Source organism: Ranitomeya variabilis, chromosome 1, assembly GCF_051348905.1.
Source record: "Ranitomeya variabilis isolate aRanVar5 chromosome 1, aRanVar5.hap1, whole genome shotgun sequence".
NCBI lineage: Eukaryota > Metazoa > Chordata > Amphibia > Anura > Dendrobatidae > Ranitomeya > Ranitomeya variabilis.
Window position 1 is genome coordinate 428421421 of NC_135232.1, and position 24971 is coordinate 428446391.

General features: G+C 49.8%; 2 protein-coding genes across 9 annotated transcripts in view; one reads left to right on the forward strand and one right to left on the reverse strand.

Annotated features, from left to right (window-relative positions):
* IFT74 (intraflagellar transport 74) overlaps positions 1-18500 on the reverse strand; it is a 190654-nt gene extending 172154 nt beyond the window's left edge. Inside the window, exons 1-4 of one of the 6 annotated variants that reach the window (XM_077249280.1) lie at positions 18386-18500; positions 4036-4168; positions 2809-2944; positions 1834-1882 (exon numbers count right to left, since the gene is read on the reverse strand). In XM_077249280.1, the coding sequence (XP_077105395.1) occupies positions 1834-1882; positions 2809-2944; positions 4036-4168; positions 18386-18393 (326 nt within the window). In that variant the 5' untranslated portion in view covers positions 18394-18500. Of the gene's footprint in view, positions 1-1833; positions 1883-2808; positions 2945-4035; positions 4169-12914; positions 13272-18061; positions 18321-18385 lie in introns of those variants that run through there. The other 5 variants (XM_077249283.1, XM_077249282.1, XM_077249281.1 and 2 more) reach the window with 5 other exon arrangements.
* Positions 17989-24971, forward strand: part of PLAA (phospholipase A2 activating protein) — an 84544-nt gene continuing 77561 nt past the window's right edge. Inside the window, exon 1 of one of the 3 annotated variants that reach the window (XM_077249278.1) lies at positions 17989-18169. Coding sequence is in view for 2 of the 3 variants with exons in the window: in XM_077249275.1 (XP_077105390.1) it covers positions 18392-18540 (149 nt within the window). In the remaining variant the exon portion in view is untranslated. Of the gene's footprint in view, positions 18170-18349; positions 18541-24971 lie in introns of those variants that run through there. The other 2 variants (XM_077249276.1, XM_077249275.1) reach the window with 2 other exon arrangements.

Below are 24971 nucleotides of genomic sequence, written 5' to 3' on the forward strand. Positions count from 1 at the left end.
AAATGTAGATTGGTTGAAAGGACTAAATTATGGACAGTAAAAATATAATGTTGTAATCAGCATCTACTACAGTATTTTTTACTGAATTTAGTTAGGGCTACTGTCAGATAGCACAGACTGTGAAGCCGTACTAACTACCGCAGGTGTATGTGTCACCAGACGCTGCGATCATCTGACCCCACTCTGGCGCAGTATTCCCATGATACCCTCTCTTCAAGTCCTTTTTTACAGCAGCAGGCACTACGTTTAGCAAAAATCAGAGAGGCCTCTCTAAGACTCTAATTGGGCAACTGCTCAGAAAGGGTGAGAGCAGAGCCCAATGTAGCAACAACATTCTGATGGTCAAATACAAGGACAAGAGGGATGTCCTTTCCTTAACCACCATAAATAGTGATGGCAGCACACCCACCACTGTATGAGGTACCTCTACACAGGTCACCAAACTGTGTACTGGGGTAAAACAAGAACATGGGGTGTTGACCTCTCTGATCAGGTGCTCCAGTTCCAGGAGGTAGTGATCAAGGAGCTAATCTTTGGATCTTAGGAAGGAGTGGGCCCCATTATTTTCGGGACTGAAGGTGTTCGTATAGTACTAGGCCAACATATCTCCAAAATGGCCAAAGGAAGGTCACAAAAGAGGTGCCGAGTGTGTTACAGTAGGGGGATAAGCAAGGACACCAATTATCAATGCGACACCTGCGCCACCACACATACATACATTCATTCATTCATTTCTGACTCACACTACTCATGTATGCCAACCAGATGCACTCTACACTACTCACGTATACCAACCAGATGCACTCTACACTACTCACGTATACCAACCAGATGCACTCTACACTACTCACGTATGCCAACCAGATGCACTCTACACTACTCACGTATACCAACCAGATGCACTCTACACTACTCATGTATGCCAACCAGATGCACTCTACACTACTCACGTATACCAACCAGATGCACTCTACACTACTCGCGTATACCAACCAGATGCACTCTACACTACTCGCGTATACCAACCAGATGCACTCTACACTACTCGCGTATACCAACCAGATGCACTCTACACTACTACCAACCAGATGCACTCTACACTACTCGCGTATACCAACCTGATGCACTCTACACTACTCATGTATACCAACCAGATGCACTCTACACTACTCACGTATGCCAACCTGATGTACACTACTCATGTATGACCACCTGGTGCAGTTTTATAAAGGTTGCACTTTGAGATACTTTCTGTCACACAGACCCCTCAAAGTCACTTCATATGAAGTGGTCCCTAAATAAAATAGTTTTGTAAATTTTGTGGGAAAAATTAGAAATTACTGTTCAACTTTTAACCCTTATATCTTCCTAACAAAAAAATTATCAGAACCAGTGGGATCTGTTGAAGCATTCCAGAGTTATTACCTCATAAAGTGACAGTGGTCAGAATTGGAAAATCTGGCCTGGTGATGAAGGTGAAAACAGTCTGGGGGGAAATCTGGCCTGGTGATGAAGGTGAAAACAGGCTGGGGGGAAATCTGGCCTGGGGATGAAGGTGAAAACAGGCTGGGGGGGCGTGAAGGAGTTAAAGGGGTTGTGCAGCACCTCCCTCTTCCTCCCAATATGCCATGAGGCATGGAGAGATGCTTCTGCACTCCAAGTGGGACAGATGCTGAGACAATAGCCCAAAGCTCAGTAAGTATCATATTAATCACAACTTGCATGATACCTGCCAAGCATTGGCAACTGTCCTGCCTGGCGTGCAGAAAGATCTCTCAGATTAGGCGTGCATTACCACGATTGATATAGGATTTTAAAATATCCTTTACGTACCTGAGTAGTCCAAGGAAGTAAGATTTGTCCAGAACCTGTCTCTGTGGACCTGAAATAGTAATGGTGAATTATGAAAACTATAAGGTTAGCTTAGTCCACTTCAGGGTATTTTTTCCACCAGTAACGTATGCTCCCGTTAGTAAAATACTGGTGGCGGTCTACTTTTTCTGGCACCGCACCGGTCCCTATCCACCATCTTGTGACTGCAGTTCTGACTGGCCAGAAGTCACTACTAACGGTTACGGTCTCTCTTATTGTCAGTATGTTGAAGTCTCCTTCTGATTCTCAGACTTACATTGAGACGGGACTACTGGCCTGTCTAGCAAACACTGGAGCGATCTAGCCAGTCACAACAGCAGTCATGGGGTGCAGAAGAAGACTGGAGCACCACTGGGAATAGCAGATACCAGTGAGTGGTAAGTATTTCACAGGCAACACATTACTGATACCTATCTGCTGGTGACATACATAAAACAATTGGACCAGAACATTATAAAATGGAGCAAAAACACAGCACTTATTAAAGTTGTGTTCTCATTTTATCACCTGGTTAGCCGATTGCTGGTGGCCTGGCTGCTGGGATCTCCATAGATCCCACAAACGCCCTCTTAGAATGATGGCCACAGATTCATGCCTCATTTATTCCACTGCTGGAGATAGCAGGGTACAGTGCACCTTGGGGGTCACTGGGGATGAATGTTCACTTGTGCATAAGTGACTTTCCAAGATGGGAATAAACCAACTCCCCCGCGTCTCCAGCGCTGATTGTCCCCCACTCTCACAGGAAGACATGTTATGCTGGCATAACAACATAGCTCATGAGGGATGAAGCACAGGAATGGGACCACCAGAACGTCAGTTTGATTTTCCATCATTTTTTATCTGTAGCTTTCATTGAGTACAAATCTTCTAGGAAAATCACGACTACAATTAACCCTATTCAAAAAAATTTTACAATTCATTTGTGCTTTTTACCTTTCATCCCAGTTTTCATTCCGCTAAGGCCCTGCTGAGTGACGGGCCGGTCAGCTACTTTGATTTGAGCTGAGAGGACTCCGCTCGCTGCAGGAGGCCCACCACGGGTCCCAGGTCTGGCAGTGCCAGGTGGCATCTACAAGGCGAGAGGAAGAATTGACTACTCTGTGTTTCTTACTAAGGATGAGGAAAATGACACTAAACATTAAATGCTTCATTCATACCGTTATATACTGTAGATCAGAGGTGTCAAACTGCATTCCTCGAGGGCCGCCAACAGGTCATGTTTTCAGGATTTCCTTGTATTGCACAGGTGATAATTTAATCACCTGCACAGAATGATTCCAGCACCTTGTGGAATGCTAAGGAAATCCTGAAAACATGACCTGTTGACGGCCCTCGAGGAATGCAGTTTGACAACTCTGCTTTAGATCATCACATCGTCCCATGCTACCAATAACACGATGCAGGGTGGGGACAGCACAATCGTAGTAACAAGCTTTCTGTTCCCATCAGTCATTGATGGCCTGTAAACAGGCCAGGTTTAAGGTTCAATATATATTAACATCAGAGATCAGCCCGTCTATGTGGACCATTAGGTGGCAGAAATATTCACCCACTGCTTTATCTGCAGTGATGGCAAAACTAAGCTTTCCTCATCTAATGAGGCTGCAATCTAAGGTGTACAGGGGTGTCCGGCCACCAGACAATGGGGGTCAGCAGGACTTGGTATGCTGGATTTCAACGCTGTCACGGACGGTAAATGGTTGACATAAGTTGACTGTTAGTGGCTTATTCCCCTATCCCCAACAGGAGGAGTAGCTGGCCACATTACTCTCAAGTTTGGAAGGTATCCTCTATCCAAGGTATAGGTCATAGCGTCTCGATCACTGAGCGTCTGACTACAGGGACCATCAAGAATTGGGTCTCATGTGAATGGAGCGGTGGTCAATGATGTGCCCTACTGCTCTATTCATTGTTGTCAAGGTGAACGGTTCTCGGGATTGGTGGAGTCCAGGACATTGGGAAGTTATTTCCTATCGTTTGGTTAGTGAATACCTTCCAGACTTGACAATACCCCCTTAAGTCATGCCTACTTTAATAAACATAGCCTCTTCTGACACTCTAGTTGAACATGGGAAGACAAGGAGGTGAAGGACTACTGATTTTACTTGTTCCTGAATCTCCTTTCCCTGTAGTAAGGCCTGCTTCCCACTACGGACTCACCGATGTTGTAAGCCTACTTGCTGTGGGAGGAGCTCGGATTCCACTTGGCGGTCTGTTTGGAATGGGCCCAATGCCCGCCCTTGATATGGGACGAGCTGATGGAGGCCTCTGGTTGCTTGCCATGTTAACAGTTCTGCAGAGAGAATATTTAGAAGACAAAGCTTATGGAAAATAAGGTGGACTGCTGCTCTACCACTTCAATGGCTGGAATTTCAGATCTTCGTCAATTTACTCCAAAAAAGCCCGAGAGATTAATATTACAGAAAATTCTACAAGGTCCAAGGATCACTGCTGCCACTAACCCATGGGGTTAAATATGGAATGGCGGTTTTAGGCTATGTTCCCACAATGAGCTTTTGGTGGGTTTTTGACGCTACGTATTTTTGTTGCATCAAAATGCATCGTACAGTTCCAGCAAAGTGGATGGGATTTCTAGAAATCTGCTGCCCACTGAGCTTCTTTTCAACGCCGTGTAAACTGAGCTGCGGCGCGAGTTTCACATCCACAACATGACAATTTCTTTTGCGGGTATGCTGAGTTTTATGTGCGGACTTTACCCATAGACTTACATTATATGCGGATATTCCACAGGTAAAAAATGCACATGCATCAAAAAAGCGTCTAAGCACACGAATAACGATTTGTCAAAGCCTTACAATAAAGCATCAAAAACAAAGCGTTATGTAGCTTCAACAAGGATGTTAAAAAAACACACAAAAAAGGCAAAAAAAACCAAAAAAACCCGCAAGTAACCTAGCCTAAATAATAAGTGAAAACAAGGGAGAAAGATATGCACAAACTGGGGGCCTCACAAAAATGGACAATAATTTACTCAACAACGTGTCTACATATGAAAAGAGCAGATAAAGTGCAAGTGCTGAGTAATATCTTACTGCAACTGGTAATGTACAGCAACTGACAAATGATCAAATATCTGAGCAGAAAACAACCGAAGAATATGGTATGAGAAAAGTGAACAAAATACTGTCCAGAATGGCAAAGATAATGCATTAGAGAACCAAGGCCCCATGTGCAAGAATAAGCCAAAGTGTGGACCGAATAATCCATCAAGATATGTGAGCTCATAAAAAGCCTATGTCCAAGGTTAGGGTAAAGAGGAGATGGAACCTCACGCGTATCGCCACAGTGCAGCTTCCTCAGGGGAAATAGAATATACAGCCACATGTTGCCAGTAAATATACCAAATACATTAATAAAAAAATAGTTACCAGATAGCAAAATCAGGAGCAGATGGCGTCAGCATCGCAGCGTGCAGGAAGTAGCTTGGTTTGCAGCACTCACGTTACTTCTTCAACGCAGCTCCTCATTTTGCTAGGTGGTAACTATTTTTTTATTACTGTATTTGGTATATACTAGTTGGCCGGTGCGAAATTTTCGCACATTGGTTGTCGGGGTCGCAGACAATTTCAGGAAAATCAAGCTGGTCAAATGTAAATGTATTTAATGAGATGAGGAACAAAGAGAGGTATTTATATACCGTATGTAGATTGGCAATACAATAAATTGTCTTGATAAGTAGAGGCTAAAAAAATGTCTTGAGGTTGTGGTACCACCTGCAGGTTATTATTTTTTTCTGCAGGTTTCTGAAAATGAATGTTTAAACTGTATTTATTGATCAAATCGTGAATGTGTGGTTTGTTTGTGTCTTTTCTGGCTGAAGGGGGCAAGTTTACCTTTCAAATGGTGTATTATTTGTATGTGTGGAGAGAAGTAATCACCTAAAAAGCAGTGCATGTTTACAAATGTGTTTGCATATGTGACTCACCTGCAGTGAAGTGTGCAATCCTCGAATTTGCCTGTATTAAGCTGGGCAAGTACTTTGGCAAGCTGGAAAGACCCCAAGGCAAATGCCACCTGCAGGTAGTTTGACCTTTGAAATGGTGTATCATTTGTGTGTGTCGGTGGAGTATAGACGGAACAAGTGGGCAATTGAATAGGCAGTGCATGTTTACAAATGTGTCTGCATATGTGACTCACCTGCAGTGAAGTGTGCAATCCTCGAATTTGCCTGTATTAGGCTGGGCAAGTACTTTGGCAAGCTGGAAAGACCCCAAGGCAAATGCCACCTGCAGGTAGTTTGACCTTTGAAATGGTGTATCATTTGTGTGTGTCGGTGGAGTATAAACGGAACAAGTGGGCAATTGAATAGGCAGTGCATGTTTACAAATGTGTCTGCATATGTGACTCACCTGCAGTGAAGTGTGCAATCCTCCAATGTGCCTGAAATAGGCTGGGAAAGAAGTTCGGCAAGCTGGAAAGCCCCCAAGGCAAAAGTTAGGATTTGTTTGTGATGTCTGTAATCAGCCTCATGGTAGTATGCTTTGGGGTAGTGTGGTGCCACCTGTAGATCATTTTTCCTTACTGCAGGTTTATGAAAATTAATGTTTAAAGTGCATTTTGTGATCACATCGTGGATGTGTGGTTTGTTTGGCTATTTTCTTGCTGAAGGGGGCAAGTTTACCTTTCAAATGGTGTATCATTTGTGTGTGTGGGTGCAGTATGAACGGAGAATACAAAGTAATCACCGAAAAAGAGTGTTTAGAATTAATATAGAAGGATACTTGCCACATGTGGCTGTATATTCTATTTCCAATGAGGAAGCTGCACTAGTTTGTTGCGATACGCATACATTACCAGCTGCAGCAAGATATTACTCAGCACTTGCACTTTATTTGCACTTTTCCTATGTAGACACATTGTTGAGTATTTTTTTTATCTCCTGACATTACACATCATGCAATTTTTTCACATTTGAATTTGTGAGTCTATCAACTATATATGATCCATTATTTTGGAATTTCGCAGTCTCATACTGGTTAGCCCTGTGTTAGTTAGGGAGTATCACGACTCCATAAAGGGTCGATTGGTTCTTTTCATGTGACCTGGTTTGGCATTTTAATTTACTTGTTGCTTGTATATATACTGTAGTAATTACATTATTGCCCATTTTTGTGAGACCCCCAGTTTGAGCATATTTTTCCTTGTTCTCACTCATGCATTGGGTTGATCTCCTTCTTCTATATTGGAGGTGCTGCCTCAATTCTTGTCCTAACTTAAATAATAGGAGCAAAAATTCTGCATTAAAAACGCTCTAAAAGCTCATCCTGGGAACGTAACCTGAAAGGGGTTGTCCAGTCAAAATCGATATGTTTGCAGTCAATCTGCAGATTTAGGAATCCCCACATGCAGTGTACGTTGTGTGGATTTCTGTCAGTAATAGGGGCCGCACACAGCACCGGGGGTCAGTAATAGGGGCCGCACACAGCATAGGGGGTCAGTAAAAGGGGGCCCCCAAAGTATAGGGGGTCAGAAATAGGGGCCGCACAGTATAGGAGGTCAGTAATAGGGGCCGCACACAGAATCGGGGGTCAGTAATAGGGGCCGTACACAGTATAGGGGGTCAGTAATAGGGGCCGCACACAGTATCGGGGGTCAGTAATAGGGGCCGCACACAGTATCGGGGGTCAGTAATAGGGGCCGCACACAGCACCGGGGGTCAGTAATAGGGGCCGCACACAGCATAGGGGGTCAGTAAAAGGGGGCCCCCAAAGTATAGGGGGTCAGAAATAGGGGCCGCACAGTATAGGAGGTCAGTAATAGGGGCCGCACACAGAATCGGGGGTCAGTAATAGGGCCGTACACAGTATAGGGGGTCAGTAATAGGGGCCGCACACAGTATCGGGGGTCAGTAATAGGGGCCGCACACAGTATCGGGGGTCAGTAATAGGGGCCGCACACAGAATCGGGGGTCAGTAATAGGGGCCGTACACAGTATAGGGGGTCAGTAATAGGGGCCGCACACAGTATCGGGGGTCAGTAATAGGGGCCGCACACAGTATCGGGGGTCAGTAATAGGGGCCGCACACAGTATCGGGGGTCAGTAATAGGGGCCGCACACAGTATCGGGGGTCAGTAATAGGGGCCGCACACAGTATCGGGGGTCAGTAATAGGGGCCGCACACAGTATCGGGGGTCAGTAATAAGGGCCGCACACAGTATCGGGGGTCAGTAATAGGGGCCGCACACAGTATCGGGGGTCAGTAATAGGGGCCGCACAAAGTATCGGGGGTCAGTAATAGGGGCCGCACAAAGTATAGGGGGTCAGTAATAGAGGCCGCACACAGTATAGGGGGTCAGTAATAGAGGCCGCACACAGTATAGGGGGTCAGTAATAGGGGCCGCACACAGTATCGGGGGTCAGTAATAGGGGCCGTACACAGTATAGGGGGTCAGTAATAGAGGCCGAACACAGTATCGGGGGTCAGTAATAGGTGTCGCACAGAGTATCGGGGGTCAGCAATAGGGGCCGCACACAGTATAGGAGGTCAGTAATAGGGGCCGCACACAGTATAGGGGGTCAGTAATAGGGGCCGCACACAGTATAGGGGGTCAGTAATAGGGGCCGCACACAGTATAGGGGGTTAGTAATAGGGGCCGCACACAGTATCGGGGGTCAGTAATAGGGGCCGCACACAGTATCGGGGGTCAGTAATAGGGGCCGCACACAGTATCGGGGGTCAGTAATAGGGGCCGCACACAGTATCGGGGGTCAGTAATAGGGGCCGCACACAGTATCCGGAGTCAGTAATAGGGGCCGCACACAGTATAGGGGGTCAGTAATAGGGGCCGCACACAGTATAGGGGGTCAGTAATAGGGGCCGCACACAGTATAGGAGGTCAGTAATAGGGGCCGCACACAGTATAGGGGGTCAGTAATAGGGGCCGCACACAGTATAGGGGGTCAGTAATAGGGGACGCACACAGTATAGGGGGTCAGTAATAGGGGCCGCACACAGTATAGGGGGTCAGTAATAGGGGCCGCACACAGTATAGGGGGTCAGTAATAGGGGCCGCACACAGTATCGGGGGTCAGTAATAGGGGCCGCACACAGTATCGGGGGTCAGTAATAGGGGCCGCACACAGTATCGGGGGTCAGTAATAGGGGCCGCACACAGTATAGGGGGTCAGTAATAGGGGCCGCACACAGTATCGGGGGTCAGTAATAGGGGCCGTACACAGTATCGGGGGTCAGTAATAGGGGCCGCACACAGTATCGGGGGTCGGTAATAGGGGCCGCACACAGTATCGGGGGTCAGTAATAGGGGCCGCACACAGTATAGGGGGTCGGTAATAGGGGCCGCACACAGTATCGGGGGTCAGTAATAGGGGCCGCACACAGTATAGGGGGTCAGTAATAGGGGCCGCACACAGTATCGGGGGTCAGTAATAGGGGCCGCACACAGTATAGGGGGTCAGTAATAGGGGCCGCACACAGTATCGGGGGTCAGTAATAGGGGCCGCACACAGTATAGGGGGTCAGTAATAGGGGCCGCACACAGTATCGGGGGTCAGTAATAGGGGCCGCACACAGTATAGGGGGTCAGTAATAGGGGCTGCACACAGTATAGGGGGTCAGTAATAGGGGCCGCACACAGTATCGGGGGTCAGTAATAGGGGCCGCACACAGTATAAGGGGTCAGTAATAGGAGCCGCACACAGTATAGGGGGTCAGTAATAGGGGCCGCACACAGTATCCGGGGTCAGTAATAGGGGCCGCACACAGTATAGGGGTTCAGTAATAGGGGCCGCACACAGTATAGGGGTTCAGTAATAGGGGCCGCACACAGTATAGGGGGTCAGTAATAGGAGCCGCACACAGTATAGGGGGTCAGTAATAGGGGCCGCACAAAGTATCGGGGGTCAGTAATAGGGGCCGCACAAAGTATCGGGGGTCAGTAATAGGGGCCGCACACAGTATAGGGTGTCAGTAATAGGGGCCGCACACAGTATAGGGGGTCAGTAATAGGGGCCGCACAGTATAGGGGGTCAGTAATAGGGGCCGCACACAGTATCCGGGGTCAGGAATAGGGGCCGCACACAGTATAGGGGGTCAGTAATAAGGGCCGCACACAGTATAGGGGGTCAGTAATAGGGGCCGCACACAGTATCGGGGGTCAGTAATAGGGGCCGCACACAGTATCCGGGGTCAGTAATAGGGGCCGCACACAGTATCGGGGGTCAGTAATAGGGGCCGCACACAGTATCGGGGGTCAGTAATAGGGGCCGCACACAGTATCGGGGGTCAGTAAAAGGGGCCGTACACAGTATAGGGGGTCAGTAATAGGGGCCGTACACAGTATAGGGGGACAGTAATAGGAGCCGCACACAGTATAGGGGGTCAGTAATAGGAGCCGCACACAGTATAGGGGGTCAGTAATAGGGGCCGCACACAGTATCCGGGGTCGGTAATAGGGGCCGCACACAGTATAGGGGGTCGGTAATAGGGGCCGCACACAGTATAGGGGGTCGGTAATAGGGGCCGCACACAGTATAGGGGGTCAGTAATAGGGGCCGCACACAGTATAGGGGGTCAGTAATAGGGGCCGCACACAGTATAGGGGGTCAGTAATAGGGGCCGCACACAGTATAGGGGGTCAGTAATAGGGGCCGTACACAGTATCGGGGGTCAGTAATAGGGGCCGCACACAGTATCCGGGGTCAGTAATAGGGGCCGTACACAGTATAGGGGGTCAGTAATAGGAGCCGCACACAGTATAGGGGGTCAGTAATAGGGGCCGCACACAGTATAGGGGGTCGGTAATAGGGGCCGCACACAGTATAGGGGGTCGGTAATAGGGGCCGCACACAGTATAGGGGGTCGGTAATAGGGGCCGCACACAGTATAGGGGGTCGGTAATAGGGGCCGCACACAGTATAGGGGGTCAGTAATAGGGGCCGCACACAGTATAGGGGGTCAGTAATAGGGGCCGCACACAGTATCGGGGGTCAGTAATAGGGGCCGCACACAGTATCGGGGGTCAGTAATAGGGGCCGTACACAGTATCGGGGGTCAGTAATAGGGGCCGCACACAGTATAGGGGGTCAGTAATAGGGGCCGCACACAGTATCGGGGGTCAGTAATAGGGGCCGCACACAGTATAGGGGGTCAGTAATAGGGGCCGTACACAGTATCGGGGGTCAGTAATAGGGGCCGCACACAGTATCCGGGGTCAGTAATAGGGGCCGCACACAGTATAGGGGGTCAGTAATAGGGGCCGCACACAGTATAGGGGGTCAGTAATAGGGGCCGCACACAGTATCGGGGGTCAGTAATAGGGGCCGCACACAGCATCGGGGGTCAGTAATAGGGGCCGCACACAGTATAGGGGGTCAGTAATAGGGGCCGCACACAGCATCGGGGGTCAGTAATAGGGGCCGCACACAGCATCGGGGGTCAGTAATAGGGGCCGCACACAGCATCGGGGGTCAGTAATAGGGGCCGCACACAGCATCGGGGGTCAGTAATAGGGGCCGCACACAGTATCGGGGGTCAGTAATAGGGGCCGCACACAGTATAGGGTGTCAGTAATAGGAGCCGCACACAGTATAGGGGGTCAGTAATAGGGGCCGCACACAGTATAGGGGGTCAGTAATAGGGGCCGCACACAGTATAGGGGGTCAGTAATAGGGGCCGCACACAGTATCGGGGGTCAGTAATAGGGGCCGCACACAGCATCGGGGGTCAGTAATAGGGGCCGCACACAGTATAGGGGGTCAGTAATAGGGGCCGCACACAGTATCGGGGGTCAGTAATAGGGGCCGCACACAGTATCCGGGGTCAGTTATAGGGGCCGCACACAGTATAGGGGGTCAGTAATAGGGGCCGCACACAGTATCCGGGGTCAGTAATAGGGGCCGCACACAGTATCGGGGGTCAGTAATAGGGGCCGCACACAGCATCCGGGGTCAGTAATAGGGGCCGCACACAGTATCCGGGGTCAGTTATAGGGGCCGCACACAGTATCGGGGGTCAGTAATAGGGGCCGCACACAGTATCGGGGGTCAGTAATAGGGGCCGCACACAGTATCCGGGGTCAGTTATAGGGGCCGCACACAGTATCGGGGGTCAGTAATAGGGGCCGCACACAGTATCCGGGGTCAGTTATAGGGGCCGCACACAGTATAGGGGGTCAGTAATAGGGGCCGCACACAGTATCGGGGGTCAGTAATAGGGGCCGCACACAGTATAGGGGGTCAGTAATAGGGGCCGCACACAGTATCCGGGGTCAGTTATAGGGGCCGCACACAGTATCCGGGGTCAGTAATAGGGGCCGCACACAGTATCGGGGGTCAGTAATAGGGGCCGCACACAGTATCCGGGGTCAGTTATAGGGGCCGCACACAGTATCCGGGGTCAGTAATAGGGGCCGCACACAGTATAGGGGGTCAGTAATAGGGGCCGCACACAGTATAGGGGGTCAGTAATAGGGGCCGCACACAGTATAGGGGGTCAGTAATAGGGGCCGCACACAGTATAGGGGGTCAGTAATAGGGGCCGCACACAGTATCCGGGGTCAGTAATAGGGGCCCGCACACAGTATCGGGGGTCAGTAATAGGGGCCGCACAGTATAGGGGGTCAGTAATAGGAGCCGCACACAGTATCGGGGGTCAGTAATAGGGGCCGCACACAGTATAGGGGGTCAGTAATAGGGGCCGCACACAGTATCCGGGGTCAGTAATAGGGGCCGCACACAGTATAGGGGGTCAGTAATAGGGGCCGCACACAGTATCCGGGGTCAGTAATAGGAGCCGCACACAGTATAGGGGGTCAGTAATAGGGGCCGCACACAGTATAGGGGGTCAGTTATAGGGGCCGCACACAGTATAGGGTGTCAGTAATAGGGGCCGCACACAGTATAGGGGGTCGGTAATAGGAGCCGCACACAGTATAGGGGGTCAGTAATAGGGGCCGCACACAGTATCCGGGGTCAGTTATAGGGGCCGCACACAGTAGCCCTGCCAGGTACTAGCACTCTCGGTAATCCCAGTCCCGGAGCCCCAGCACACGCTGCCTACCAGCCTCACATGTGCACTGTGTACGCTCCGGACCCCGAGTCACAGCACGGCACGGCGGGGGCACTCACCCTGGGCACGGGCACACAAGCCTAGCAGTGGACACCACTCACACCTTCGTTTCTCGCTCACCTGTGGTCTCCTAGCAACCGAATCACAGTGACTACTCAGCGGAAAGCTGCACAGGAGAGGGCGGAAGCTACCGAAGTCTCGCGAGAAGTGTCACCTGCTGTCACGTGACCCACTCAGGGTTACCAGTCAGAAGAACGGAGTGATACGAGTGTGTGCATCCATTATGTATGTAGGGGTGTACATGGTGCGTGCTGTGGCCCTCCGCAGTCTGCACCGTACAGTCACTACACTGCTGTGTGGGCACATTTGCAGGCAGTCACCACACGCTCATCTCCGCCACACCCTTTGATATGTCAGTTGTTCATTAGTGGGAATAACCCTATAAGGCCATTGTCCATTACTGTGGAAGTGTTGCAGGGGTGGCTAGTAGTGGGCAGCCCCTCGGGGGTGGGTGGCTAGTAGTGGGCAGCCCCTCAGGGGCGGGCATCTGGCTGTGAGCACTTGGTGCTGTTTGTGCCCCCAGATGAGCGGCGGACGTGGCACAGCGTGGCATTAGTGTGATACATGTTGCTATTGTATGCTGCACCCTCTGAATGCCCCTGTAATGGGCCCAGGCTGGTATTAGAAGCAGCATAGCTAGTCACCTCCCTGCTTGGTACTTCACACTCTGTACTGTGTCATCTCACGGGTGTGTAATTTGACCGCTGCAGCCAATCAACGGACACTGATTGTCTGCTGCCTTCATACTTGACCTCCATAGGAAGACATGCTTTCCAGTTCAGACAAACAGATAAGGGACATAGAGGATCTTAGTTATGAAGAACGTCTTCAGTCGTGTATATATACATTTCCCATAGAAACAGTGTGGTGAACCCCCCCATATGAAGAGGGCAGTGCCTCCATCTGGAGAAAGGGTCAATCTCCAGAGACCAGCCCTCGCTACCATTAGCTCTGGTACACCTCAGGAGCTGGTCACTATGGGAACCGTTGACAGTTTCATACAAAGCTTACATGATGTCTTAGATGAAATAACTAAAAGGGGTAAATGACTTTAGGCCTCTGGTCTCTCAGCATCGCGACACAGATAGTGTGCCCACATCAATCTCCGGTCTCTGCAGCCTGGGCCAAACGGGTTCTGGGCATCAGAACTGGCATCAATGTGGCCAAATAGACAATCTTTACAGATTTGAGTAAGTAACTGTTGTTTATAAAGGGTTAAATGACTTTGGGCCAGTAACCTCACACCACTGATGGCGAGTCACACTTGCCAGCTCACATTGCACTCTATGTGTGAGCGCACAGTCGCTATTAGGCCGGCGTCACACTAGCGAGTTTTACGGACATATGAAAGGTGCAGAAAATACGCATAACACATGGCCCAATGATTCTCTATGTCCCAGCTATCTGCCGTATTTTACTGATCCGTATTATACGGTCTTGTACGGCCGTAGAAAATCGCAGCATGCTGCGTTTGTCACAGTATTACGGGGGCGAGAAAAATACGGATTCCACACTGACCAGCAGTGTGACTTGCGAGAAATACACAGCAGTGTTCTATAGAAAAGCCGCTATTCAATTGCCGGCTTTTTCTTTCTCCTTCCCAAACCCGACATGATATGAGACATGGTTTACATACAGTAAACCATCTCATATCCCTTTTTTTTTTGCATATTCCACACTACTAATGTTAGTAGTGTGTATGTGCAAAATTTGGGCACTGTAGCTTGTAAAATAAAGCGTTTGTTCCTGCAAAGTCAGACGAGTATCATGTGTTTTTCATACGAGTACAATCCGATTTTTATCACCTAGCATCCGATTTACATCCGATTGCAATGCAATTTTGACATGTGCTTTTACATAGAACAATTTTTTATGTCATTTGTATATCGTTTTCAAAGGAAATATTCTTCAAAACACACATAAGGCTTTACTGGCTATTAAAATGGGGACCCCCCAAAAAACATAGGGTCCCCCTGTAATTAATAACCAGTAAAGGCTAGGCAGACAGCTACAGGCTGATATTAAAGGGAACCTGTCACCCCCAAAATCGCAGATGAGCTAAGCCCACCGGCATCGGGCTTATCTACAGCATTCTGGAATGCTGTAGATAAGCCCCCGATGTATCCTGAAAGATGAGAAAAAGACCGGGAAAGGTCAGAGAGGCCCGGCACCTGCGCACTGCAGTACTTTGTCCTCAACAGAGCAGACAAAGGTCGCCTGCACCGGAGCCGCAGCGTGAAGACAAGAAGAGGACGTCATCGTAAGAAGATGGAAGGCCCCGAACCGTGACGCCCATCGGATCGGACCGCCCACCCAGGTGAGTATAATCTAACCTCTTTTTCTCATCTTTCACGTTACATCGGGGGCTTATCTACAGCATTACAGAATGCTGTAGATAAGCCCCTGATGCCGGTGGGCTTAGCTGAACTTTGATTTTGTCGGTGACAGGTTCCCTTTGATAGCCTAGGAAGGGGCCATGGACACTGCTCCCCCAGGCTAAAAACATCAGCTCTCAGCCACCCCAGAAAAGGCTCATCTAAAAGATGTGCCAATTCTGGCACTTAGCTTCAACTAAGAGCTAATGTTTTTAGCCTGTGGCGGGGGGCAATATCTATGGCCCCTTTCTAGGCTATTAATATCAGCCCACAGCTGCCTTCCTAGCCTTTGCTGGTTATTAATTATAGGGGTACCATACGTCTTTTTTGGGAGGTCCCCATTTTAATAGCCAGTAAAGGCCACGTATACAGCTGTGAGCTGATATTAATAGCCTCAGAGGGTCCATGGGTATTACCCCCATCCCAGGTTATAAACATCTGCCCCCAGCTGTCCATTTTCCCTCTACTGGTTACGAAAACTGCGCGTTAGCCCACGCCATTTTTTTCCAAAAAATAATCTTGTAATAATTAAATTCATGTCCAGTAATTTGCTCACACACTGTGCTAATTGTATTTGCCACAGACATTTGTATATCTACCCATTATATATGTATTTACTGTATGTAATCCATCTTTTCTATCCTGTCGGCTCCTGCTGTGATTTTACACTACACAACTGCTGTATTGCTGGCTTTTCAAAGGACATTGGTGTGTAAAAATCAGACAATGCGAATGCTGTGCAATTTTTTTCTCCCACCCATTGACTTCTATTGCAGGATTCGATCTGATTTCTGATTACAAACGCAGCATGCTGCAATTTTTCTCCAGTTTGATTGTAATCCGATCCGAGATGGTAAAAAAAATTGCAGATGAACCCACAATGATAGAATAACATTGGTCCGAATGCAGTCCGATTTTCACGTGAGAATGAGCCCTTACAAAGTAAGTGTATGGAGCACGTCACAGACTTACCATGTAATAATAGCGACTTCTGGCTGCCACATAAGGGACAAATCCACAAAGCTTTTTGCCCAGACTTTTGGAAAAAGAAGCATTGATAAGTGAATATTTTAGCGAAATGCGAGGTTGCACAAAAAGATGTGCCTTCTAGTGGTTTCACACCACTCCACTATGACAGAGCTGGGGTGTGACGGGACTTGGCCTCCTCGCTCGTCTAATTAGGGTAGACGTATTTAGTTATAGGCCCCGCAGCTTCCCCCACAGCACAGGGGATCACGCTGCGAGTTTCCACTCCGTGGATGATAATTGTGAGTGGAAGTTTTATGACGGACCACCTGAACACCCAGCCTAGGTGAGAATGAATAAACCGCCGCTCCAGAATTATTGAAAACTGCTTTATACCTAGAGTTAAATCCGGACGTATCGTTTTTGTGAGGCAGAATGGCAAAACACGTGATTACTAAGAAAAAATATTAATTTGTTAAAACAGAAGTTTTCTGCACATGTGGTTGTTGTATTTTTTTTTTACAAAACTATCATAAATTCATAGCAATAATAGCGTAAATCAGTAATATGTCACATATGACTGCTGACATCACAGGGGAATGGTCAGGGGGCTGTGAGGGTCCCGCTGTGATATCTGCAATCTTCACTTACAGAATGGCGCTACATACCGCCCTATATCCGCTGTCAGATGGGACAGGAACGTAAAGATCACAAACACCTCAATCTTGGTATATTAGTAGGACCCCCAGTGAGCAATAATGGGACCCATAGCAGGGGCGTACATAGAAATCAGGGTGCCCCATAGGAAAAACCCTATGGTGCCTCCCAAACACAGTAAGATACCCCAACAGTGCATTCCTCCATAGTACCCTCTACACGCACAGTATGGTGAACCTACAGTATCTGACCCTGCAAAGTATAATACCCCACAGTGACCCCAACACAATATCATGTCCCCCAAGCACAGTATAATGGACCCCACACAGCCCTCCACACTGTATAATGGCCTGCAAACAGTATTATTGCCCCCACACAGCCCTCCAAACAGTATAAATGGCTCCCACATTGTCCTCCAAATAATATCATTGGCCCCCCACACAGCCTTACCCACAGTATAATGGCCCCCCACATTGCCCTCAAATAATTTAATGGCCCATATATAGTCCTTCAAATAGTATGATGCCCCCTCCAATAGCCCTCTAAATAGTACGATGGACCCCCAAATAGCCCTCCAAATAGTATGTTGGCCCTCATAGTCCTCAAAATAGTATGATAGACCCCACAAGTCTTCATTGATATAGTTTTTAATGAAAACTACTCTCCCCGCTGCTACGGTCTCTGCGGTCTCTAGCTCCGCACTGCCTGGCACCGCGGGGGCGGCGTAGCGGCACCATCACCTCCGCTGAGACGTCAGACACGGAGAACGTCGTGTCCCACCATTGTTTCACCTGTGGCTACATACAGGCCAGCACTGGCCCCGACTCACTGGTCCCTGCCACTATGGGGGCTATGCCGCTACCGATGATGATGATAGTCCGATTCCCCCATCTATAGAGGGGCTATCTCGGGAATAAGCTACTAACCCTAGAAAACCGCAATAACAATGGTGGATGCCCGCCTTGATGCCAGGAACGGATATCGATACAGGGCATCGCTACCGGTGTATGGACGGGGTTATGTCAGTGGCCTATAGTCATTTAACCCCTTCAACGCTGAGAAAAGTGGCTATCTGCCCACCTTGATAACCCGTTGGACCAGGCTGGAGAGACCTCCCTATCTGTAATGGTGGGAGTCGTGTAACCCTTTCCATAAAGTTGATGCCCGGTGTTCTGGAGCTGGCTACAGGTGGGCACATCAGGGCGCCGCAAGGAAATGGATTATGGGGATTGGTTTTCTTTTTGTTGTGAAACCGTTGCCATCCATCCCGCGCAGTGTGACCAGGCTGAGGTGTGCGGGCACGGCGCTGTATGCCGGGCAGCCTGCCCCCCAGGAGGCCGTGTCTCTGCCGTCACTTCCTATGGTGCCCCGGCATTGGGCTCCGCCGCCGCATCACTTCCGTACTGTGTCATGGCGGAGGCCGGCTGTTACCGGCTGCGCTGCTCGCTCCCCGGGCATGAGCTGGATGTCCGCGGGGTGGTCGCATGCCCCCTATCGCCAGGTGAGGGCTTCGTCTCCGTATCACGTGACAGGAGCGCACGCCTGTGGGTGCCGGACAGGTGAGAGACCCCGCCGGGGGAGGCAGCTCAGGTGCCCCCCGTAACCATGGTGATGCCAGGTGCACAGATAACACTGGCTCTATAGGGTGATGGCAGCCTCAGGGCACAGACCAGTGAAGGTGTCCCACAGGGCGTATCTGGCTGTGGGGTGCTGAGACCCCCGCCCTGAGAAGCCCACCCCTCCATCCTTTATGGGTCTGTGGAGATGGCATGATGCCCCAGCTCAGTACCGCAATCACTGACTTCAGGCTCTCATTTTCCCCATTGCCCCCGGTGTATAACATCCGGCCCCCACCATGTTGGTGATAAAGGGCTCGCTGATCCCAGCCGCCCCTATAGTAGGAGGTCGCCCCTGGAATTGGCCGCGGGGCTTCCCTCCTAAATATTCCACAGTCACCTATGGGCGAGAATAATGAGGGGTGGAAGGAACAAGCAACTTGGCCATGATGTGACAGGGAACATTACAGAGCGGTCCCTGCCGCCGGGGGCAAAGTGCACGAGAGTCAGCGGCGCTCGGTGTCAGTGACTGCAGGGTCCGAACCTGCTCTGGTATTAGCAGCAGCATGAGTGATGAGCGAGCGTGCTCGGGGACGGTGTTATCCATGTTTGGGGACTGTGTTATCCGTGGTCGGGTATTATCCGTGCTCGGGGACAGTGTGATCCGCGCTCAGGGACAGTGTTATCCGTGGTCAGGTATTATCCGTGTTTGGGGACGGTGTTATCCGCACTCCGGGACTGTGTTATCCGTGGTCGGGTGTTATCCGCACTCGGGGACGGTGTTATCCGTGGTCGGGTGTTATCCACACTCGGGGACGGTGTTATCCGTGGTCGGGTGTTATCCGCACTCGGTGACGGTGTTATCCGTGGTCGGGTGTTATCCGCACTCGGGGACGGTGTTATCCGTGGTCGAGTATTATCCGCACTCCGGGACTGTGTTATCCGTGGTCGGGTATTATCCGCACTCGGGGACGGTGTTATCCGTGGTCGGGTATTATCCGCACTCGGGGACGGTGTTATCCGTGGTCGAGTATTATCCGCACTCGGTGACGGTGTTATCCGTGGTCGGGTGTTATCCGCACTCGGGGACGGTGTTATCCATGTTCGGGGACTGTGTTATCCGTGGTCGGGTATTATCCGCACTCGGGGACGGTGTTATCCGTGGTCGAGTATTATCCGCACTCGGGGACGGTGTTATCCGTGGTCGGGTGTTATCCATGTTCGGGGACTGTGTTATCCGTGGTCGGGTATTATCCGCACTCGGGGACGGTGTTATCCGTGGTCGAGTATTATCCACACTCGGGGACGGTGTTATCCGTGGTCGGGTGTTATCCGTGGTCGGGTGTTATCCATGCTCGGGGACAGTGTTATCCGCACTCGGGGACTGTGTTATCCGTGGTCGGGTGTTAACCATGCTTGGGGACAGTGTTATCCGCACTCGGGGACGGTGTTATCCATGTTCGGGGACGGTGTTATCCGTGGTCGGGTGTTATCCATGCTCGGGGACAGTGTTATCCGCACTCGGGGACTGTGTTATCCGTGTTCGGGTGTTATCCATGCTCGGGGACAGTGTTAACCATGTTCGGGGACGGTGTTATCCATGTTCGGGGACTGTGTTATCCGTGGTCGGGTGTTATCCATGCTCGGGTGTTATCCATGCTCGGGGACAGTGTTATCCATGCTCGGGGACAGTGTTTTCCACACTCGGGGACTGTGTTATCCATGTTCGGGGACGGTGTTATCCGTGGTCGGGTGTTATCCATGCTCGGGGACAGTGTTATCCGCACTCGGGGACTGTGTTATCCGTGGTCGGGTGTTATCCATGCTCGGGGACAGTGTTATCCATGTTCGGGGACTGTGTTATCCGTGGTCGGGTGTTATCCATGCTCGGGTGTTATCCATGCTCGGGGACAGTGTTATCCATGCTCGGGGACAGTGTTATCCATGCTCGGGGACAGTGTTATCCGCACTCGGGGACTGTGTTATCCGTGGTCGGGTGTTATCCATGCTCGGGGACAGTGTTATCCATGTTCGGGGACTGTGTTATCCGTGGTCGGGTGTTATCCATGCTCGGGTGTTATCCATGCTCGGGGACAGTGTTATCCATGCTCGGGGACAGTGTTATCCATGCTCGGGGACAGTGTTATCCATGCTCGGGGACAGTGTTATCCATGCTCGGGGGTTATCCATGCTCGGGGGTTATCCATGCTCGGGGACGGTGTTATCCATGCTCGGGGACGGTGTTATCCATGCTCGGGGACGGTGTTATCCATGCTCGGGGACGGTGTTATCCATGCTCGGGGACGGTGTTATCCATGCTCGGGGACGGTGTTATCCGCACTCGGGGACGGTGTTATCCATGTTCAGGGACGGTGTTATCCGTGGTCGGGTGTTATCCATGCTCGGGGACAGTGTTATCTGGGCTCGGGGACGGTGTTATCCATGCTCGGGTGTTATCCATGCTCGGGGATGGTGTTATCCGTGGTCGGGGACGGTGTTATCCGTGGTCGGGGGCGGTGTTATCCATGCTCGGGGACAGTGTTATCCGCGCTCGGGGACAATGTTATCCATTCTTGATGGCAGTGTTATCCATGCTCGGGGGCGGTGTTATCCATGCTCGGGGGCGGTGTTATCCATGCTCGGGGGCGGTGTTATCCGTGGTCGGGGACGGCGTTATCCGTGCTCGTGTGTTATCAGTGCTCGCCAAGCCACAGAGTGCCTGTTTGTTAAGCAATCCTTGCATGTGTTGCCGCTATCGAACAGCCGTGAGACATGCAGCCGCAAGGACTGAAACATATTACTCAAGCACGCCCGAGATACTCAGATAACACCCGAGCATGGATAACACTTTATCCTAGCATGTTCACTCATAACTAATCAGCCTAAAATCTATTCTCTGCGACCTTTATCACAAGGGTTTCTATAGCTGAACAGCTGCAGACAAACCTTACGTCACTATACAATTTGTCCCAAGCAGCTGCATGCAAGCCTGTCTTCGACGTGCTCAAATAATAGGTTTGAGTAATGTAATGCTTGTGTGCAGCTGCTTGGGATGTTCTGTATGGTTCTCAGTGATGTAATGTTCTGTATGGTTCTCAGTGATGTAAGGCTTGTGTGCAGCTGCTTGGGATGTTCTGTATGGTTCTCAGTGATGTAAGGCTTGTGTGCAGCTGCTTGGGATGTTCTGTATGGTTCTCAGTGATGTAAGGCTTGTGTGCAGCTGCTTGGGATGTTCTGTATGGTTCTCAGTGATGTAAGGCTTGTGTGCAGCTGCTTGGGATGTTCTGTATGGTTCTCAGTGATGTAAGGATTGTGTGCAGCTGCTTGGGATGTTCTGTATGGTTCTCAGTGATGTAAGGCTTGTGTGCAGCTGCTTGGGATGTTCTGTATGGTTCTCAGTGATGTAAGGCTTGTGTGCAGCTGCTTGGGATGTTCTGTGTGGTTCTCAGTGATGTAAGGCTTGTGTGCAGCTGCTTGGGATGTTCTGTATGGTTCTCAGTGATGTAAGGCTTGTGTGCAGCTGCTTGGGATGTTCTGTATGGTTCTCAGTGATGTAAGGCTTGTGTGCAGCTGCTTGGGATGTTCTGTATGGTTCTCAGTGATGTAAGGCTTGTGTGCAGCTGCTTGGGATGTTCTGTATGGTTCTCAGTGATGTAAGGCTTGTGTGCAGCTGCTTGGGATGTTCTGTATGGTTCTCAGTGATGTAAGGATTGTGTGCAGCTGCTTGGGATGTTCTGTGTGGTTCTCAGTGATGTAAGGCTTGTGTGCAGCTGCTTGGGATGTTCTGTATGGTTCTCAGTGATGTAAGGCTTGTGTGCAGCTGCTTGGGATGTTCTGTATGGTTCTCAGTGATGTAAGGCTTGTGTGCAGCTGCTTGGGATGTTCTGTATGGTTCTCAGTGATGTAAGGCTTGTGTGCAGCTGCTTGGGATGTTCTGTGTGGTTCTCAGTGATGTAAGGCTTGTGTGCAGCTGCTTGGGATGTTCTGTGTGGTTCTCAGTGATGTAAGGCTTGTGTGCAGCTGCTTGGGATGTTCTGTGTGGTTCTCAGTGATGTAAGGCTTGTGTGTAGCTGCTTGAGATGTTCTGTATGGTTCTCAGTGATGTAAGGCTTGTGTGCAGCTGCTTGGGATGTTCTGTATGGTTCTCAGTGATGTAAGGCTTGTGTGCAGCTGCTTGGGATGTTCTGTATGGTTCTCAGTGATGTAAGGCTTGTGTGCAGCTGCTTGGGATGTTCTGTATGGTTCTCAGTGATGTAAGGCTTGTGTGCAGCTGCTTGGGATGTTCTGTATGGTTCTCAGTGATGTAAGGCTTGTGTGCAGCTGCTTGGGATGTTCTGTATGGTTCTCAGTGATGTAAGGCTTGTGTGCAGCTGCTTGGGATGTTCTGTATGGTTCTCAGTGATGTAAGGCTTGTGTGCAGCTGCTTGGGATGTTCTGTGTGGTTCTCAGTGATGTAAGGCTTGTGTGCAGCTGCTTGGGATGTTCTGTGTGGTTCTCAGTGATGTAAGGCTTGTGTGCAGCTGCTTGGGATGTTCTGTGTGGTTCTCAGTGATGTAAGGCTTGTGTGCAGCTGCTTGGGATGTTCTGTATGGTTCTCAGTGATGTAAGGCTTGTGTGCAGCTGCTTGGGATGTTCTGTATGGTTCTCAGTGATGTAAGGCTTGTGTGCAGCTGCTTGGGATGTTCTGTATGGTTCTCAGTGATGTAAGGCTTGTGTGCAGCTGCTTGGGATGTTCTGTATGGTTCTCAGTGATGTAAGGCTTGTGTTCAGCTGCTTGGGATGTTCTGTGTGGTTCTCAGTGATGTAAGGATTGTGTGCAGCTGCTTGGGATGTTCTGTATGGTTCTCAGTGATGTAAGGCTTGTGTGCAGCTGCTTGGGATGTTCTGTGTGGTTCTCAGTGATGTAAGGCTTGTGTGCAGCTGCTTGGGATGTTCTGTATGGTTCTCAGTGATGTAAGGCTTGTGTGCAGCTGCTTGGGATGTTCTGTGTGGTTCTCAGTGATGTAAGGCTTGTGTGCAGCTGCTTGGGATGTTCTGTATGGTTCTCAGTGATGTAAGGCTTGTGTGCAGCTGCTTGGGATGTTCTGTATGGTTCTCAGTGATGTAAGGCTTGTGTGCAGCTGCTTCGGATGTTCTGTGTGGTTCTCAGTGATGTAAGGCTTGTGTGCAGCTGCTTGGGATGTTCTGTATGGTTCTCAGTGATGTAAGGCTTGTGTGCAGCTGCTTGGGATGTTCTGTATGGTTCTCAGTGATGTAATGCTTGTGTGCAGCTGCTTGGGATGTTCTGTATGGTTCTCAGTGATGTAATGCTTGTGTGCAGCTGCTTGGGATGTTCTGTATGGTTCTCAGTGATGTAAGGCTTGTGTGCAGCTGCTTGGGATGTTCTGTATGGTTCTCAGTGATGTAATGCTTGTGTGCAGCTGCTTGGGATGTTCTGTATGGTTCTCAGTGATGTAAGGCTTGTGTTCAGCTGCTTGGGATGTTCTGTGTGGTTCTCAGTGATGTAAGGCTTGTGTGCAGCTGCTTGGGATGTTCTGTATGGTTCTCAGTGATGTAAGGCTTGTGTGCAGCTGCTTGGGATGTTCTGTATGGTTCTCAGTGATGTAAGGCTTGTGTGCAGCTGCTTGGGATGTTCTGTATGGTTCTCAGTGATGTAAGGCTTGTGTGCAGCTGCTTGGGATGTTCTGTATGGTTCTCAGTGATGTAAGGCTTGTGTGCAGCTGCTTGGGATGTTCTGTATGGTTCTCAGTGATGTAAGGCTTGTGTGCAGCTGCTTGGGATGTTCTGTATGGTTCTCAGTGATGTAAGGCTTGTGTGTAGCTGCTTGGGATGTTCTGTGTGGTTCTCAGTGATGTAAGGCTTGTGTGTAGCTGCTTGGGATGTTCTGTATGGTTCTCAGTGATGTAAGGCTTGTGTGTAGCTGCTTGGGATGTTCTGTATGGTTCTCAGTGATGTAAGGCTTGTGTGTAGCTGCTTGGGATGTTCTGTATGGTTCTCAGTGATGTAAGGCTTGTGTGCAGCTGCTTGGGATGTTCTGTGTGGTTCTCAGTGATGTAAGGCTTGTGTGTAGCTGCTTGGGATGTTCTGTGTGGTTCTCAGTGATGTAAGGCTTGTGTGTAGCTGCTTGGGATGTTCTGTATGGTTCTCAGTGATGTAAGGCTTGTGTGCAGCTGCTTGGGATGTTCTGTGTGGTTCTCAGTGATGTAAGGCTTGTGTGTAGCTGCTTGGGATGTTCTGTGTGGTTCTCAGTGATGTAAGGCTTGTGTGTAGCTGCTTGGGATGTTCTGTATGGTTCTCAGTGATGTAATGTTCTGTATGGTTCTCAGTGATGTAATGTTCTGTATGGTTCTCAGTGATGTAAGGATTGTGTGTAGCTGCTTGGGATTTTCTGTATGGTTCTCAGTGATGTAATGCTTGTGTGCAGCTGCTTGGGA